The sequence below is a fragment of the Lepus europaeus genome, chromosome 20, assembly GCF_033115175.1.
Source record: "Lepus europaeus isolate LE1 chromosome 20, mLepTim1.pri, whole genome shotgun sequence".
In the NCBI taxonomy this organism is placed as follows: domain Eukaryota; kingdom Metazoa; phylum Chordata; class Mammalia; order Lagomorpha; family Leporidae; genus Lepus; species Lepus europaeus.
In genome coordinates, this window is record NC_084846.1 from 49,691,485 (window position 1) to 49,706,548 (window position 15,064).

Genomic DNA, 15,064 nt, shown 5'->3' on the forward strand with positions numbered 1-15,064 from the left:
TTGGTAGAAACAACAGGATGAGCCATGTCCTGATGGTCTTTGGAGCAAAAGCATCAGGTAAGTGTTACGTACGGAGCAAGAAAGTGCCATCTTGCTGGGGCAGGGAGGGTGACACGGCAGAATCCCTCGCTTCAGATGCTATTTTGCCAGTCTTCTGTGGTTTTGGCCATAACCCCAAATATCCACACACAACCTCAGAGCCATCGAAGTCTCTCCCTCAGCCACTCCTGATACGAGACAGCCAAGGTCGATTAAAGAAAATTTAAAGTCTTAGGTAGGGATTCACACAGCCTCCGGCATTTCCTCCTTCCCTCCACCACCTTCTTCATTCACTGTTTTCTTTTTTCACTTTGTTCGAAAGGCAGACAGGGAAAAAGATTTTTAAGATTTATTCATTTTATTTGAAAGGCAAATTACACAGAGAGATATCAATCTTTCATCCACTGGTCTCCCCAGGTGGCTGCAATGGCCAGAGCTGGGCCGATCAGGAGTCAGGAGCTTCTTTCGGGTCTCCCACCAGGGTGCAGGGGCCCAAGGGCTTGGGCCATCTTCCATTGCTTTCCCAGGTGTGTTAGCAGGGAGCTGGATCAGAGGTGGAGCAGCCAGGACTTGAAATGTCGCCCAGATGAGATGCTGCTGTCGTTAGCAGCAGTTTAACCCGCTATGCCATAGCGCCAGCCTCCATTCTGGTTCTTAACTTCTTCTGGCTGACACAGAGGAACAGGAGGGACCCAACATGTTTCTCCTTTTCTGAGACCTGGCACCATTGATTTTCTCCTCTGCTATGTTGTGGTTGTGGTAGAATGAGAAGGCCATGCCAAGATGGCCACTGGCCAGCGTCAGTTACTCAGGAATGGCTTTGAAACCTACCTGGCAAACGGAGCCTGCCTGGCAACAGGCTATGATTGGATGGCTTCGGATACTGCCTGGCAGCAGGCTGTGATTGGTTAGGGCATAAACCGCCCCTTGACCCGATTGGCTGCCTTGGCTATATAAGCTGTTGGACCACCTGAAATAAATGAGTCTGCAGGCTGCTCACCTCTGGCCCGCTTTCACCCGACTCTCGGGGTCTATGTGGTGACTTTGCGCCTCTTGCCCCCACCACGCTCATCAGCCCTGTGTGTCCCTTAAAACGGAAGCTGTTTGCCACTTACTTCCTCGTCTCTCTTCCTTGCTGTCTGGTAAGTCGAAAAAAATAATCTAGACCAGAAATGGAAGCTCTGTATTAGAAGGTGAAGTTGTTCCATTAGCCTAAGTCCTGGTTTAATAAGCAACACATACAAGTACTACAGTGTAAGAAAATACAATTGTTAAAACAATTTTTAAAGAACATCTTAAAATATAGATGTTCCGAGCATGCACGTTGTTTCATTTCTCCGACTCTCACGATTAATCCATGCTCACATGGCATATTTGTTTGTGTAATAGGATGTTCAGAATAGGATTTGCATCTGTAGTTTTGGCTACAATCCCTCCAGAATGGTGTAGAATACTAGGCAGTGAATATCCCCACATTCCAAAGTGAGATGAAAGAGTTCATAACTGGAGGACCCAAACCCACCTGAACTCGGAATGGGCTTGGAATGGAAGGGTCTGGAAGAGATCTCTCTGGAGAAACTCATTTCCTAATCGCACTCCTCATCCCCTAGGAGAGGTCGGGTTGTCTTGTTCTCCACACAGAGTTCTGCCTGTGCATCTTCGGAACATGGGGTGGGTGGATATGAGGGTGGGTTGCTGGTGCAGCTGTCTGGGAAATCTGAGAATGGTGCTTGGCTGGCAAGTTTGGAGGCTGAGAGGGGAGCACTGCCTCTCCTGGAATCGGCTTCTGCTCCCAGAGTGTGTTGGGACAGAGGATGCACAAGACAGAACCACAAGCCTAGAGGAGTTACTAGGACTTTGTGGCAGAAGTGAGGGACGTTGTAGGTGTTCCACTGGGAGCAAGTTGCATGAGGTAGAGGTTGTGTTCAAGGACACCAGGCAGAGAAAAGGCCTTGCATTAAAGGCTGCCACTAAAAGAACTTCACCTGAGAGATCCCCAGAGAAACCGTCTCCAAGGCTTACACACGTGCTCTGCAGCGAGAAGAGGCCCTGTGAACACCTTTCAGAATAGAGCAAGGCTGTAGCCAGTTAGCTAGATCTTCCCTGCACTTCCTCTGGGGATGGCCCCAGAGTGCTGTTCAGGAGTTTGGGGTAGGCAAAGAGGCACAGGTGGAGCCATGAAAAAGCTGCCCGGGCAGCAAGCCTTGGCTTGGGGGAGGAGCAGCTTCGAGCTCAGAGCGTTGGTGGCTGTGTGGCACAGACATTTTCATTTATTGTGATGAGATTGTTTTTATGGCTAAATGGGAGAGAAATGCCACTCTGTGCCAAACACTGACCCAAACAGTACTGACCTCCAGGTGACAGGGAAAATCTTGCCTCCCCAAATAGAAAGAGCCGTGGGGAAGGGGGTGGGGGGATAAATGTTTTAAGATGTGTTGTTTGGGGCCTTGAGTTTTCAATGCAATGGTAACATTCAACAGTGATCAGGATAAGAAAACAACTTTACACAACTTTTAGTAACATAATACAAATTATAACAAATACACACATAAAATGTTTACACAGAGGTGTTAAATGCATCAACAGTGTGATGTTGGGGCTGGCGCCGTGGTGCAGTGGGTTAATCCTCCACCTGCAGCGCCGGCGCCCTCGCTGCTCCTCTTCTGATCTAGCTCTCTGCTGTGGACTGGGAAATTAATGGAGGATGGCCCAGGTCCTTGGGCCTCTACACCCGAGTAGGAGATAAGGAGGCTTCAGATCTGCGCAGCTCCGGCTGTTGGGGCCATCTGGGGACTCAACCAGCAGATGGAAGACCTCTCTCTGTCTCTCCCTCTGTCTGTAACTCTACCTCTCAAATAAATAAAATATTTTTTAAAAATATTGTGATGTTATAAGTGACTGAGGCATATGGTTCTGCAGGTTGGCTATGAAGTAGCTCCAGGGAGGCCAAGTGTATTGCTGTTACTCTGACCGGTGTCAGTCAGCAGGAGTCTAGAGGAAGAGGCTCTTGTCTAAAGGGAATGATGCTGTATTGTGAGGAGCATTCACACGTGATCTGTATATCAAGCAAATGCTGAGACTGCTAACAAAATTATCATGGTGATGGGCCAGCGCCGTTGCTCACTTAGTTAATCCTCTGCCTGTGGCGTCGGCATCCCATATGGGCACCGGGTTCTAGTCCCGGCTGCTCCTCTGCCAGTCCAGCTCTCTGCTGTGGCCCGGGAGGGCAGTGGTGGATGGCCCAAGTGCTTGGGTCCCTGCACCCACATGGGCGACCAGGAAAAAGCACCTGGCTCTTGGCTTTGGATCAGTGCAGTGCTGGCCGTGGCGGCTATTAGAGGAGTGAACCAGTGGAAGGAAGACCTTTCTCTGTCTCCCTTTCACTGCCTAACTCTACCTGTCAAAAAAAAGAAAAAAGAAAAAAAGAAAAAGAAAAAATTATCATGGTGATGTTTACACAGTGAATCAAAATAATCTATCCAGAAAAAACTTAGCTTTTATTTTTTTTTAAAAATGAATCTCTAACTATTTATTGAGGGTTTAAGAGTTAAAATTCTAGTTTACATTTTTTACACATGTTAGCCAAGGAAATAGTTATCTATCATATTTGCTTCCTTATAAGTTTGCCAAAAATAAGGTTATTGGGTATAAAATGAAGAATCTCAAGGGCTTTAATTTAACTGGAAAAAACTTTAAAATAGGAAGCTATTTACCTCCTGTGAGAAAGATTGAACTTTTTTAGTTTTTGCTTCTATTCTCAGGAACAAGCTAAGGTCATGTTTTGAAAATGAAATTATCTTTTTGGGGCACCTTAGTTTTGGTGTGTGAATTCTGGTACTCCCACATCTAGGTCTCCAAACACAAGTATACTTCTCTGATTAAAGACTGAAAGCATTCTCTGTTTATATAGAAATCATTCCTTATACCAGTGCTTATAAATGCTGAATTACAGTAAATACGTGTCTTATTGCCCAAGAGTTTTTTTTTTTCTTTCTTGAAACTTCAGTGTAAATGTTTGGGAAATAATATTTCATAGCCTATAAATGATGTTGGCATATGGGCGGTTCCCTTTGACATTATTGGGTACAAGTAAAACCTGCGCTGACTATTAAGTAGAATTGGATAACATTAGTCACTCTCATAAAAACATTGGCTCCAGAAGTTTTTTAGTGGTTGAATTAATATTGATGTGTCTACCAGCTCATTAAAATTCTAGTGACTGAAACTTTCTTTTAACCTGAGTTTGTTTTTTTTCATTTGCAATTAGTGGAGAACATATGAAAAATGAAATAAAATGTATGTATGATACACATATGTACAGGGAGATGGATGTTAAGGGTGATAATTACAACATTCCTCCTCTGGGTTTGGAGCTAATTAAAAAATTTAAATAGCACTCAGAGACAGGGAACTCAAACTGCCAGCATTATAATCAGTGTGGCTCGGACCTGAGACCTGCACCGGGCTTCCTGACCCCCGTCCCTGTGTCTAGAGGTCTTCTATCCAGTGGTTCACTCCACAAATGGCCACAACGGCCGTAGCTGGGCAGATTGGGAGCCAGGAGCTTCTTCCTGGTCTCCCATGTGGGTACGTGGGCCCAAGCACTTGGGCCATCTTCCACTACTTTCCCAGGCCATACCAGAGAGTTGGATCATAAGTGGAGCACCTAGGACTGGAACTGGTGCCCCATGGGATGCCGGTGCCACAGCCCAAGGCTTTACCTACTTACCACAAAGCTGGCCCCAGTGTGTGCTCCTTTCAATACATTTGCTCCACTAGTTCAAGAACCTATGGATGTTAGAGTGTCTCCCCTACCATTCAGGGTAACCTTAAGTCTTCCTCCTCCACGGAGGATTGGAAACGGGGCAGAGAGACACTAGCAGAAGTATCACAGGAAAATCAAACCAAGGGCACAGGTTTTACATGACATACTTGGTGCAACTTTGCCAGTTTAAGTAATCAAAATCTTTGGAAAGGTAAACTTTATTTTTTATTTTTTATTTTTATTTTATTTTTTTTATTTTTTACAGGCGGAGTGGACAGTGAGAGAGAGAGAGAGAGAGACAGAGAGAAAGGTCTTCCTTTGCCATTGGTTCACCCTCCAATGGCCGCCGCGGTAGCGCGCTGTGGCCGGCGCACCGCGCTGTTCCGATGGCAGGAGCCAGGTGCTTATCCTGGTCTCCCATGGGGGAAAGGTAAACTTTAGCAGACAAAGGCTGCACAGTAGTTTCAGTTATTCCTCAAATATTATTGAAGAATGGGTGTTACAAGAGGAGTGAAAAACACAAAAGTGATGCCTTTAACTTAGTGGGAGAGAATATTTTATGATATCAAATACTTCCATCTCGGTACAAAATACTAAGTATTGTTAGGTGATGATAAGTTCTGACTGAATTCCCTCAGTGTTTATCTTATTAAAACTCCCTTATTATATTTTAATTTAAAGAGCAAGACAGAGGCTGGCGTCACGGCTCACTTGGCTAATCCTCCGCCTGCAGCGCCGGCAGTCCGGGTTCTAGTCCCAGTTGGGGCCCCGGATTCTGTCCCAGTTGCTCCTCTTTTAGTCCAGCTCTCTGCTGTGGCCTGGGGAGGCAGTGGAGGATGGCCCAAGTGCTTGGGCCCTGCACCCGCATGGGAGACCAGGAGGAAGCACCTGGCTCCTGGCTTCGGATTAGTGCAGCACACCAGCCGTAGCGGCCATCTGGTGGGTGAACCAACGGAAAAGGAAGACCTTTCTCTTTGTCTCTGTCTCTGTCTCTGTCTCACTGTCTAGCTCTGCCTGTCAAAAAAAAAAAAAAGGGAGTAGGAAGAAGGATTGCTCCCAGGTCACTCATTCTGGTCAGAGGAATATATACGAAATCATATCTAAATATATCTAAATAGATATGTATCTAAAAAAATCTTATTGAAATACAGACTTCATACCAAGAAAATTAATGTAAATGTACAGATAAATTACAACTTTATCACCTGATCACACTAATAACCAACAACCAAATCAAGAACAAAGTATTGTTAAAACCTCAACGGTCCTCACTATTCCCTCCTTTCATTGATTTTTGATGTGTGTAGTAAGAGTGTATTGTGAGGGCCTACGCTGTGGTGCAGCGGGTTAAAGCCCTGTCCTGAAGTGCCGGCATCCCATATGGGTGCCAGTTCTAGTCCCAGCTTCTCCTCTTCCGATCCAGCTTTCTGCTATGGCCTGGGAAAGCAGTAGAAGATGGCCCATGTGCTTGGGCCCTTCGACCCATGTGGGAGACCCAGAAGAAGCTCCTGGCTTCAGATCAGCTCAGCTCCGGCCATTGCGGCTATCTGGGGAGTGAACCAGTGGATGGAAGACCTCTCTGTCTCTACCTCTCTCTGTAACTCTTTCAAATAAATAAAATAAATCTTAAAAAAAGAGTGTATTGTCATTTATATGGTGTGATTCATTGAAGCACTATGTACTTATAACTATATACTAAATGATAAGACATCCACATGATTTTCATACTCTATATATTAGCTACCACAAATAAATGACAATGTGGTATTTGGAGTCTGGCTTATTTCATTGAGCATAATATTCTCCACTTGCATCCATTTTGTTGCAAATGTCAGGATTCATTCTTTTTTTAAATTGATTGATTTATTTGAAAGGCAGATTTACAGAGGGAGGGAGAGGTAGAGGAAGAGCTATCTCTCTCATCCACTGGTTCACTCCCCAAACGGCAGCAATACCCAGGGCTGGGCCAGGCCAAATCCAGAAGCCAGGAGCTTCATCCAGATCTTCCATGTGGGTGAGAACACTTGGGCTATCTTTTACTGCTTTTCTCAGGTCATTAGCAGGAAGCTGGATCGGAAGTGGAGCAGTCCTGTCACACCCACATGGGTTGCTGGCTTCACAGGCCACGGCTTTACCTGCTGCACCCCAACACTGGCCACTAGATGTCATTTTTTTTTTTTTGACAGGCAGAGTGGACAGTGAGAGAGACAGAGAGAAAGGTCTTCCTTTTGCCGTTGGTTCACCCTCCAATGGTTGCCGCGGCCGGCGCGCTGCAGCCGATGCACCGTGCTGATCCGAAGCCAGGAGCCAGGTGCTTCTCCTGGTCTCCCATGGGGTGCAGGGCCCAAGGACTTGGGCCATCCTCCACTGCACTCCCGGGCCATAGCAGAGAGCTGGCCTGGAAGAGGGGCAACCGGGACTAGAACCCGGTGTGCTGGCGCTGCAAGGCAGAGGATTAGCCTATTGAGCCGCGGTGCCAGCCGATGTCATTCTTTTTTATGGCAGAGTAATAATCAATAATTTTCTTTATCCTTTGGATATATCCCCAGGAGTGTGATAGCTGGTAGATCTATTTTTAGTTTTCTGAGGTATCTATACTCTTTTCCATATTGGTTGTAGCAGTCTGTATTCCCATTAATAGTGTGTTATGTACCATTTTCTCCACATCCTCACTGGCACTTGTTTTTTAATTTTTAGATGATAGCTGTTCTAAGTGTGGTGAAGTGTTACCTCATTGTGGTTTTTTTTTTGTTTGTTTGTTTGTTTTGTATTTTCCTGATGGCTAGTGACCCTGAGCATTTTTTCATGTGTCTGTTGAACATTTGTGTTTCATCCTTTGTTCAAGGCTGGTTCATATCCTTTACCCATTTCTTCACTGGATTGTTTGTTTCATTGTTGTTGAGTTTCTTGAGCTCCTTATATTCTGGTTATTAAACTTTTAACATCTACATGGTTTGTGAATATTTTCCCCATCCTGTTGGTTTCCTCTTTACTTGGACAATTATTTAGTTTGCTATGCAGAAGCTTCTTAGCTTGATGTACCCTCATTTGTCTATTTTTACTTTCATTGCCTGTGCTTCTAGAGTTTTATCCAAGAAGTCTTTTTCAAGGCCAATGTCTTGCAGCATTTTCCCTATGTTTTCCTCTACTAATCTGAAGTTTTCAGGTCTTAAGTTTAGATCCTTCATCCACTGTGAGGTGATTTTTATACAGGGTTGAAGATAGATGTTGGTCTTGTTTCAGTCTTCTGCATGTGGAAATCCAATTCTCTGAAAACCATTTGTCTTTTCTCTAGGAAATGATTTTAGCTCGTTTGTCAAAGATGATTTGGTTGTAGATGCATGGATTAACTTCCTGTGGTTTCTAGCCTGTTCCATTGGTCTGCATGTATGTTTTTGTTTCTGTACCAATATCAGGCTATTTTGAGTACAACATCCCTGTGGTATGTCTTGAAACTGGTATTGTGATGCTTCCCATTTTGTTTTTATTATTTATGATTGCTTTGCCTATTCAGGGTCTTTTGTGTTTCCATTTGAATTTTAGGATTTTTTTTCCTACATCTTTGAAGAATGCCCTTGGTATTTTGAATGGGATTGCACTGAATCTGTAAATTGCTTTGAGGAATATGAGTAGTGTGGACATTTTCCATGAATATGGAATCTATTTCCATGTTCATATTGTCTTCTATTTATTTCACTGATGTTTTATAATTTTTATTGTAAGGAACTTTCACATTCTTAGTTTATGCCAATATATTTAATTTTTTGTAGCTATTGTGAACGGTACTGATCTTATAAGTTCTTTATCAGCCAGAGCATTGTTGATATATAAGAATGCTACTGATTTTTGTGTGTTAATTTTATATCTTGCAATATATAACTTTGGGGAGTGAACCAGCAGATGGAAGACTTCTCTGTCTCTCTCTGCCTCTGCCTATCTGTAACTCCACCTTTCAAATAAATAACTAAATTTTTTAAAAAGTGAAAGAGGGATAATTTGAATTCCTCTTTTTTTTTTCCAATTTGTATCCCTGTAATTTCTTTTTCTTGCCTAATGGTTCCAGCTAAAACTTTGAGAACTATATTGCATGATGGTGAGAAAGGGCATCCTTGTCTGGTCCTGGGTCTTAGTAGAAATGCTTCCAGCTTTCCTCACCCCCATATGATGCTAGCTGTGGGCTTGTCATACATTGCCTTGATTGTGTTGAGATACCTTCATTCTATACCCAATTTTTAAGGTTTTAAGGTTTTTTTTTTTTTATCATGAAATGATGTATTTTACCAAATGTTTTCTCTGCATGTATTGAGGTAGTCATACGGTTTTCATCCTTCATTTTGTTGATGAAATGTATCATGGTTAATGATTTGTGTATATGAACCATCCCTGCATCCTTGGAATAAGTTCCACTTGGGTGTATGATCTTTTTGACACATTGTTGGATTCAAGTAGTGTTTTGTTGAGTATTTTTGCATCCATGTTCATCAGGGATATTGGTCCATATTGGTTCTTTTTGTTGTTGTAGCTTCCTCTGGTTTCGGAACTGAGGTAACACTGGCCTTCACAGAAAGTTTGGAAGGGTTCCCTCCCTTTCAATTGTTTTGAATAGTTTAAGAAGAATTGGAATTGGTTCTTTAAAAATTTGGTCTAATTCAGCAGTGAAACCATCCAGTCCTGGGCTTTTCTTTGTAGGGAAGCTCTTTATTACTGATTCAATTGCAGTCTTATTTTTTGATGTATTCAGGTTTTCTATATTGTGCCTCAATTTTGGTAAAATTGGTAAAATTTTGGTGTCCAGGAATATATCCATTTCTTCTACATTTTGTAATTTATTGAATATAGCTTTTTTGTAGAAATTCCCAATTATTCTTTGTATATTTTATTTTTTTTAGATTGATAAAAACTTCCTCTTTAATCAAAGCTTTAAACATGGAATCGATTTCTTGAATAAAATGGAGAGTTTCCAATACATTGAAAAATAAAATCAGAAGTCACCATCCATACAATACTCAGCGGGGAAAAAACAAAAGAACAAGGTCACACGACCCCTGTGACAACCACGGTCTTACTCTCAGATGCTCTGCGGGCTACAGAACACACCGTGGCTTCTGGGGTCACATTCAGGGGAGGCCATGGCCTGCAGAGCACTCGTTGGCTGGGCTGTGGTGGTGTTGGCTTTACTCACGAAGCAAAGCAGCAGGTACCGGCATATGTGAACAGTGTATTGAGCATCCTTGAAATATCAGAGTGAGAAGTAGGAAGGGAGGCAACATAATGTTATCAGAAAGATGTCAGAAAGGAAGAACAGCTGTGTGGCTGGAAGTGGCTCGCCAGCTTCATTTCTTTGGTTTCTTCGGTAGTGGCCGCCGGAACAGCAGGATGTGGGGTTCTGGTTCATGGATCATATAATGGACCCATCCCTGACTCTGCTGAACGCCAAGGTTCCTCCATTCAGATTCAGACATCAAATGGGTTTTAGGGACCAGCTTGGCTATGTCCTTGGGCAACATAACATGCCGGTACTCGAACTCCTCGTTGTCATACTTGTCCGAATAGTAAATCTGTTTGTGCGACATGATCGCTTTGCCTATGGGCCGCCAGCCCCGCGCTGCCAACCTCCAAACAACTCCCAGCAGCACGCCTGTATATTTTATTTTTTAAAAAGATTTATTTATTTTATTTGAAAGGCAGAGTTACAGAGAGGGAGAGATAGAGGGCCTTCCATCTGCCAGGAGCTTCTTTCTAGTCTCTCACATGGGTAAGGGGCCCAAGCATTTGGGCTGTCTTCCACTGCTTTTCCCAGCTAAATTATCAGGGAGCTGAATCAAAAGTGGAGTAGTCAGGAATTGAACTAGGGCCGACCTGGGATGCTGGCACCGCAGTCTGTGCCTTAGCTCTCTAAGCCACAGCGCCAGTCCCTATTCTTTATATTTCTGTGATATCGGTTGTAGCATATCTTTTTTCATCTCTGATTTTATTAACATGGGTTTTCTCCTCTTTTTTGGTTAGCTGGGCCAATGCCTTATAGATTTTATTTTTCAAAAAACAAGTTCTTCATTTCTCTGCTCTTTGTATACTTGTTTTATTTCTATTTTGTTTATTTCTTCATGGGTTTTTGTTTTTTGGCCATTCTATGTTTATATTGACATCACAGGCTCAAGCCTTGACCAGGTACTGCTGCAGAGGGTATGGCTGCTCCTTTGGCTGTTGCTTCTTGGTTTTCAGTTCTCGTGCTTGCTGAGCCCGCGGTGCACGGCTCGTGCCTTCTTAGGCTGCAAGTCCAGGGCTGGTACTTCTTGCCCTTGTTAAATTTCCTGATGTTTTCCTTCTGGGTCTGGTGACAGCGAGAACATGGGGGATAGATCTGCAGATCTTGGAGCACCTGTTGCTTTGGCATCGCGCAGTGGAGGCAGCTCCACATGCCTGCTCAGTAGCTCCTCTCCTTGCCGGAAGGCCTGGGTCTCTGATCGTGGCCACAGCTGCTCAAGCCCCACCACCGTGATGCTAGGAGAGAGAGAGCATTTCTTATTGATTTTTATCATTTCTTTCCTCCTACTAGTTTTGAGTTTGGTTTGTTCTTGTTTCTCCAGGTCCTTAAGATGCATTGTTAGATTATTTATTTGATACCTTTCCAATTTTTTGATGTAGGCATTTATTGCTATAAACTTTACTCTTAACACTGCTCTTGCTCTATCCCCTAAGTTTTTGATATGTTGTGTGTTCATTTTCATTCATTTAAAAATTTTAAATTTCCTTTTGGTTTCGTCTACGACCCACTGTTCATTCAGGAGCAGGCTCCGTCTCTGTGTGCGTGTCTGTTTCCTTTATTATTAATTTCCAATTTCATTCCACTGTGGTCAGAAAAGATATGATTTCATTTTTTTCAATTTGTTGAGGCTTGTTTTATGGCCTAGCATGTGGTCTATCCTACAGAAAGTTCCATGCACAGATGAAAAAATGCATTCGGTAGCTGGGGGATGAAATGCTCTACAGGTCCACTTGGTCTATAGTATACATCAGTTCTGTTGTTTCATCATTGATTTTTTGTCTGGGTGATCTGTCCACTGATGAGAGTGGGGTTTTGAAGACCCCCATTACTACTGTTATATTCATGCTTATATCTCCCTTTACATTCTTTAACATTCATTTTATAAAACTGGGTGCCCTGGAATTGAGTGCGTGTATGTTTACTATAGTCATATATTTTTGTTGTATTGGTTTATTAATCATTATATAACTTTGTCTCTTTTAAGATTTTTTTTTTTTAATTTTTTACAGGCAGAGTGGACAGTGAGAGAGAGACACACAGAGAGAAAGGTTTTCCTTTGCTGTTGGTTCACCCTCCAATGGCTGCCACGGCCGGCGCACTGCGGCCAGCGCACCGCACTGATCTGAAGGCAGGTGCCAGGTGCTTATCCTGGTCTCCCATGCGGGGTGCAGGGCCCAAGCACTTGGGCCATCCTCCACTGCACTCCCAGGCCATAGCAGAGAGCTGGCCTGGAAGAAGGGCAACCAGGACAGAATCCAGCGCCCTGACTGGGACTAGAACCTGGTGTGCCGGCGCCGCAAGGCGGAGGATTAGCCTGTTGAGCCACGGTGCCAGCCATCTTTTAAGAATTTTTGTCTTACAGCCTTTTATGTCTAACATGAGAATTGCTATTCCTGCTCATTTTGTATTTCCATTTGCATGTAGTATCTCTTTCCAACCTTTCCCTTTCAGTCTGTGTCCATCTTTATTGGTGAAGTATGCTTCTTAGAGGCAACATATAGATATGTCTTGCCTTCTTTTTTTTTTTTTAAATACATTGAGTTGCCTATATCTTTTAATTGGAAAATTTAGTCCATTTATGTTCAAGGGTATTATTGATAAGTAATTAATTGGTCCTGCTATTTGCCCATAAATATCACTACTGTTTATTTGAATCTCTTTTATTCTTTTGGTAGGAGGTTTTCTACCTTCACCTTCTTTCATTTTGTTGGTTGTTTTTTTCTACTTCTAAGTGTACTACATCCTTAAGTATCATTTGCAAGGCTGGTGAAAATTTATTTTAATCTTTATTTTGAAAGGTCTTTACATCACTTTCATTTACAAATGAGAGCTTTGCTGGGTAAAATATTCTGGGTTGGTAATTTTTTTTTTCTTTTAGGACTTGTTCTATATCTCTCCATTCTTTCCTGGCCTGTACAGTTTCTGTTGAGAAATCTGCCAATTTGATGGGAATTCCTCCAAAGGTGATCTGGATTTCTTTCTTGCAAATTTTAGAATAATTCTCTTTTCTGATCATGCCCATTTGGGGTTCTGTGTGGTTTCTGTATTTGAATGTCCATATCTTTATCCAAATTGATGAAATTTTCTGCTATTTCACTGAACAAGTTTTCTAATCCATTCTTTTCTTCTATACCTTCAGGAATTCCTAAGACTGATATAGTTGGTCATTTGACAGTATTCCTTAGGTCTTGAACATTGTTTTAAGTCTTTCTACATTTCTTCTATTTTTTGTTTGGCTTAGATATGTCTAAAGACTTTTCTTCTAGATCAAATATTCTGTCTTCTGCCTCAGCAAATCTTGTTTTTAAAGCTTTTCACACTGTTTTTTGACATTGAATGCTTCATTTTGACTATTTCTTTTTGGTTTTTCTTCAGTAGCTATCTCTCCTTCATTTTCATCTATGCCATGTAATGACTTCCTAATTTCATTTAACCATTTCTTGGTATTTTTGAGTAACCTGACAATTATTCATTTGAATTGTTTTTCAGTTATTTTGGCAATCTTCCCTTCTTCATGGTCCAATATTAATGAATCATTGTGTTCCTTTTGGGGAGACATATTGCTGTCCTTGTTCATGTGTTTTTTTGTGTTTCTGCATTGATTTTTGCACATCTGGGAGGAGGTTGGATTTCATTGTGTTTTTTGATTGAAAGCTTTATTCTCTGGAAATGCATCTCTGAGACATGGTGGCTTGCCAAAGGCTTGTACTTTAGTTCCAGGGATGTGTGCTGTGTGGGATCAGGGACCTCTGGCTGGCACTTGTGAGTGAAGCAAGAGTCCAGAGTGTGTCTCTTTGGGCATGGTGGAGCTCCTCTGGCTACAGTCAGTGCGGGGAGGATATGTTGGAGCCAGCCAATGTGTTCAGTCCTTTTGTGTGCCAGAGTCAATCAGCTGATTCACAGCCTAGAGTGAACTCACAGTGCCAGAACACACCACCTGCCCAGGAACATGCACTGTACAGAGCTCTGATCCAGTCTGCAGTCCGTACCTGACACCCTCCACAGCTCCCCCAGGTGTGGAGAGCTCTGAGTCTGTGCAGTCAGACCTGGCACATGCACAGGAATCCAGCTGCAATCTGCGACCTTCTCAGTTCCATAGCCTGTGCCCACACCTCTCACATTCACAGGGTGCAAGCAGTTCACTCTCCACCATGCAAACTTCCCTATCCCAGCCCCTACAGCCTCTGGTATAGGTGAAACTATCCCCTGTCCCTCAACTCTGGACACAGTTCAGCAGCAGCTCCACTTCAGCAGATTGAGTCTGGTGCATTGGCAGGGGGAAGGGGAGCAAGGAAATGGAGCCTCACTTCACAGAGAAAAGTAGTTGCCTCAACCCCCACCAGCTCCCCAGGTGGGACTCAAAGCTAGTGAGGACTGTGGAGTTATTTCTTTGTCCAAGCTCCAGTGCTGGGAGCCATGGCAACCTCTTCTCCCCTTGCCCTGGGAAGATGGCGCTTCCCAGCGTGGAGCCAGCCTCGCTCGTGCAGAGGTGGTTTGTGGTGATGTGTCTCTTCATGCTCCTTACAGCTCCACAGAGTTTGTATTGTGTACTGAACATCTTCCATTGAAGAATTCTCTCGACTCGTCCCCCAGGAATGTGCTCTTCCTTTGTTTCCCTGGTATCTCTCTGTAGCTGAGGTCAGTGTAGCCTCTCACTATTCAGCCACCTTGTATTCCATTCTAAGTCATTGTTGGCTCTGTTTGACTTTTATCTTAAAGAAATTAAAAATGTCAATCACCCTTCCTGTTGGAACCATAATCACACATCCCTTGTAACCATAGATTGCAACTGTAGGTTGGCCAAGAATGCAAGAATCTGGTGAAAAGTCAACTGAAAGCATTCTGTGAGAATCAATTTGCTGTATGGAATTTATAATAAAGACTATTGTCTATTTGGTTGTTTATTTATTTATTTGACAGGCAGAGTTGCACAGTGAGAGAGAGAGAGAGAGAGAGAGAAAAGGTCTTCCTTTTTCCGTTGGTTCACCCTCCTA

The 15,064-nt window shown here is 43.1% G+C and overlaps 2 protein-coding genes across 2 annotated transcripts in view; one reads left to right on the forward strand and one right to left on the reverse strand.

Annotated features, from left to right (window-relative positions):
- The first annotated feature begins 1,044 nt into the window (after positions 1–1,044).
- The window catches only part of COL28A1 (collagen type XXVIII alpha 1 chain), a 204,782-nt gene continuing 190,762 nt past the window's right edge, over positions 1,045–15,064 (forward strand). Inside the window, exon 1 of the mRNA XM_062179058.1 lies at positions 1,045–1,181. The gene's annotated coding sequence lies outside the window, so the exon portion shown is untranslated. The remainder of the gene's footprint in view (positions 1,182–15,064) is intronic.
- Positions 10,122–10,428, reverse strand: LOC133749690 (cyclin-dependent kinases regulatory subunit 1-like). Its single transcript, XM_062178983.1, has one exon. The coding sequence runs from the start codon at positions 10,375–10,377 to the stop codon at positions 10,138–10,140; it is 240 nt and encodes a 79-aa protein (XP_062034967.1). The 5' UTR covers positions 10,378–10,428; the 3' UTR covers positions 10,122–10,137.

Coding starts and splice junctions, on each gene's coding strand:
- LOC133749690 (XM_062178983.1), bottom strand. CDS start 10,377: ATGTCGCACAAACAGATTTACTATTCGGACAAGTATGACAACGAGGAG.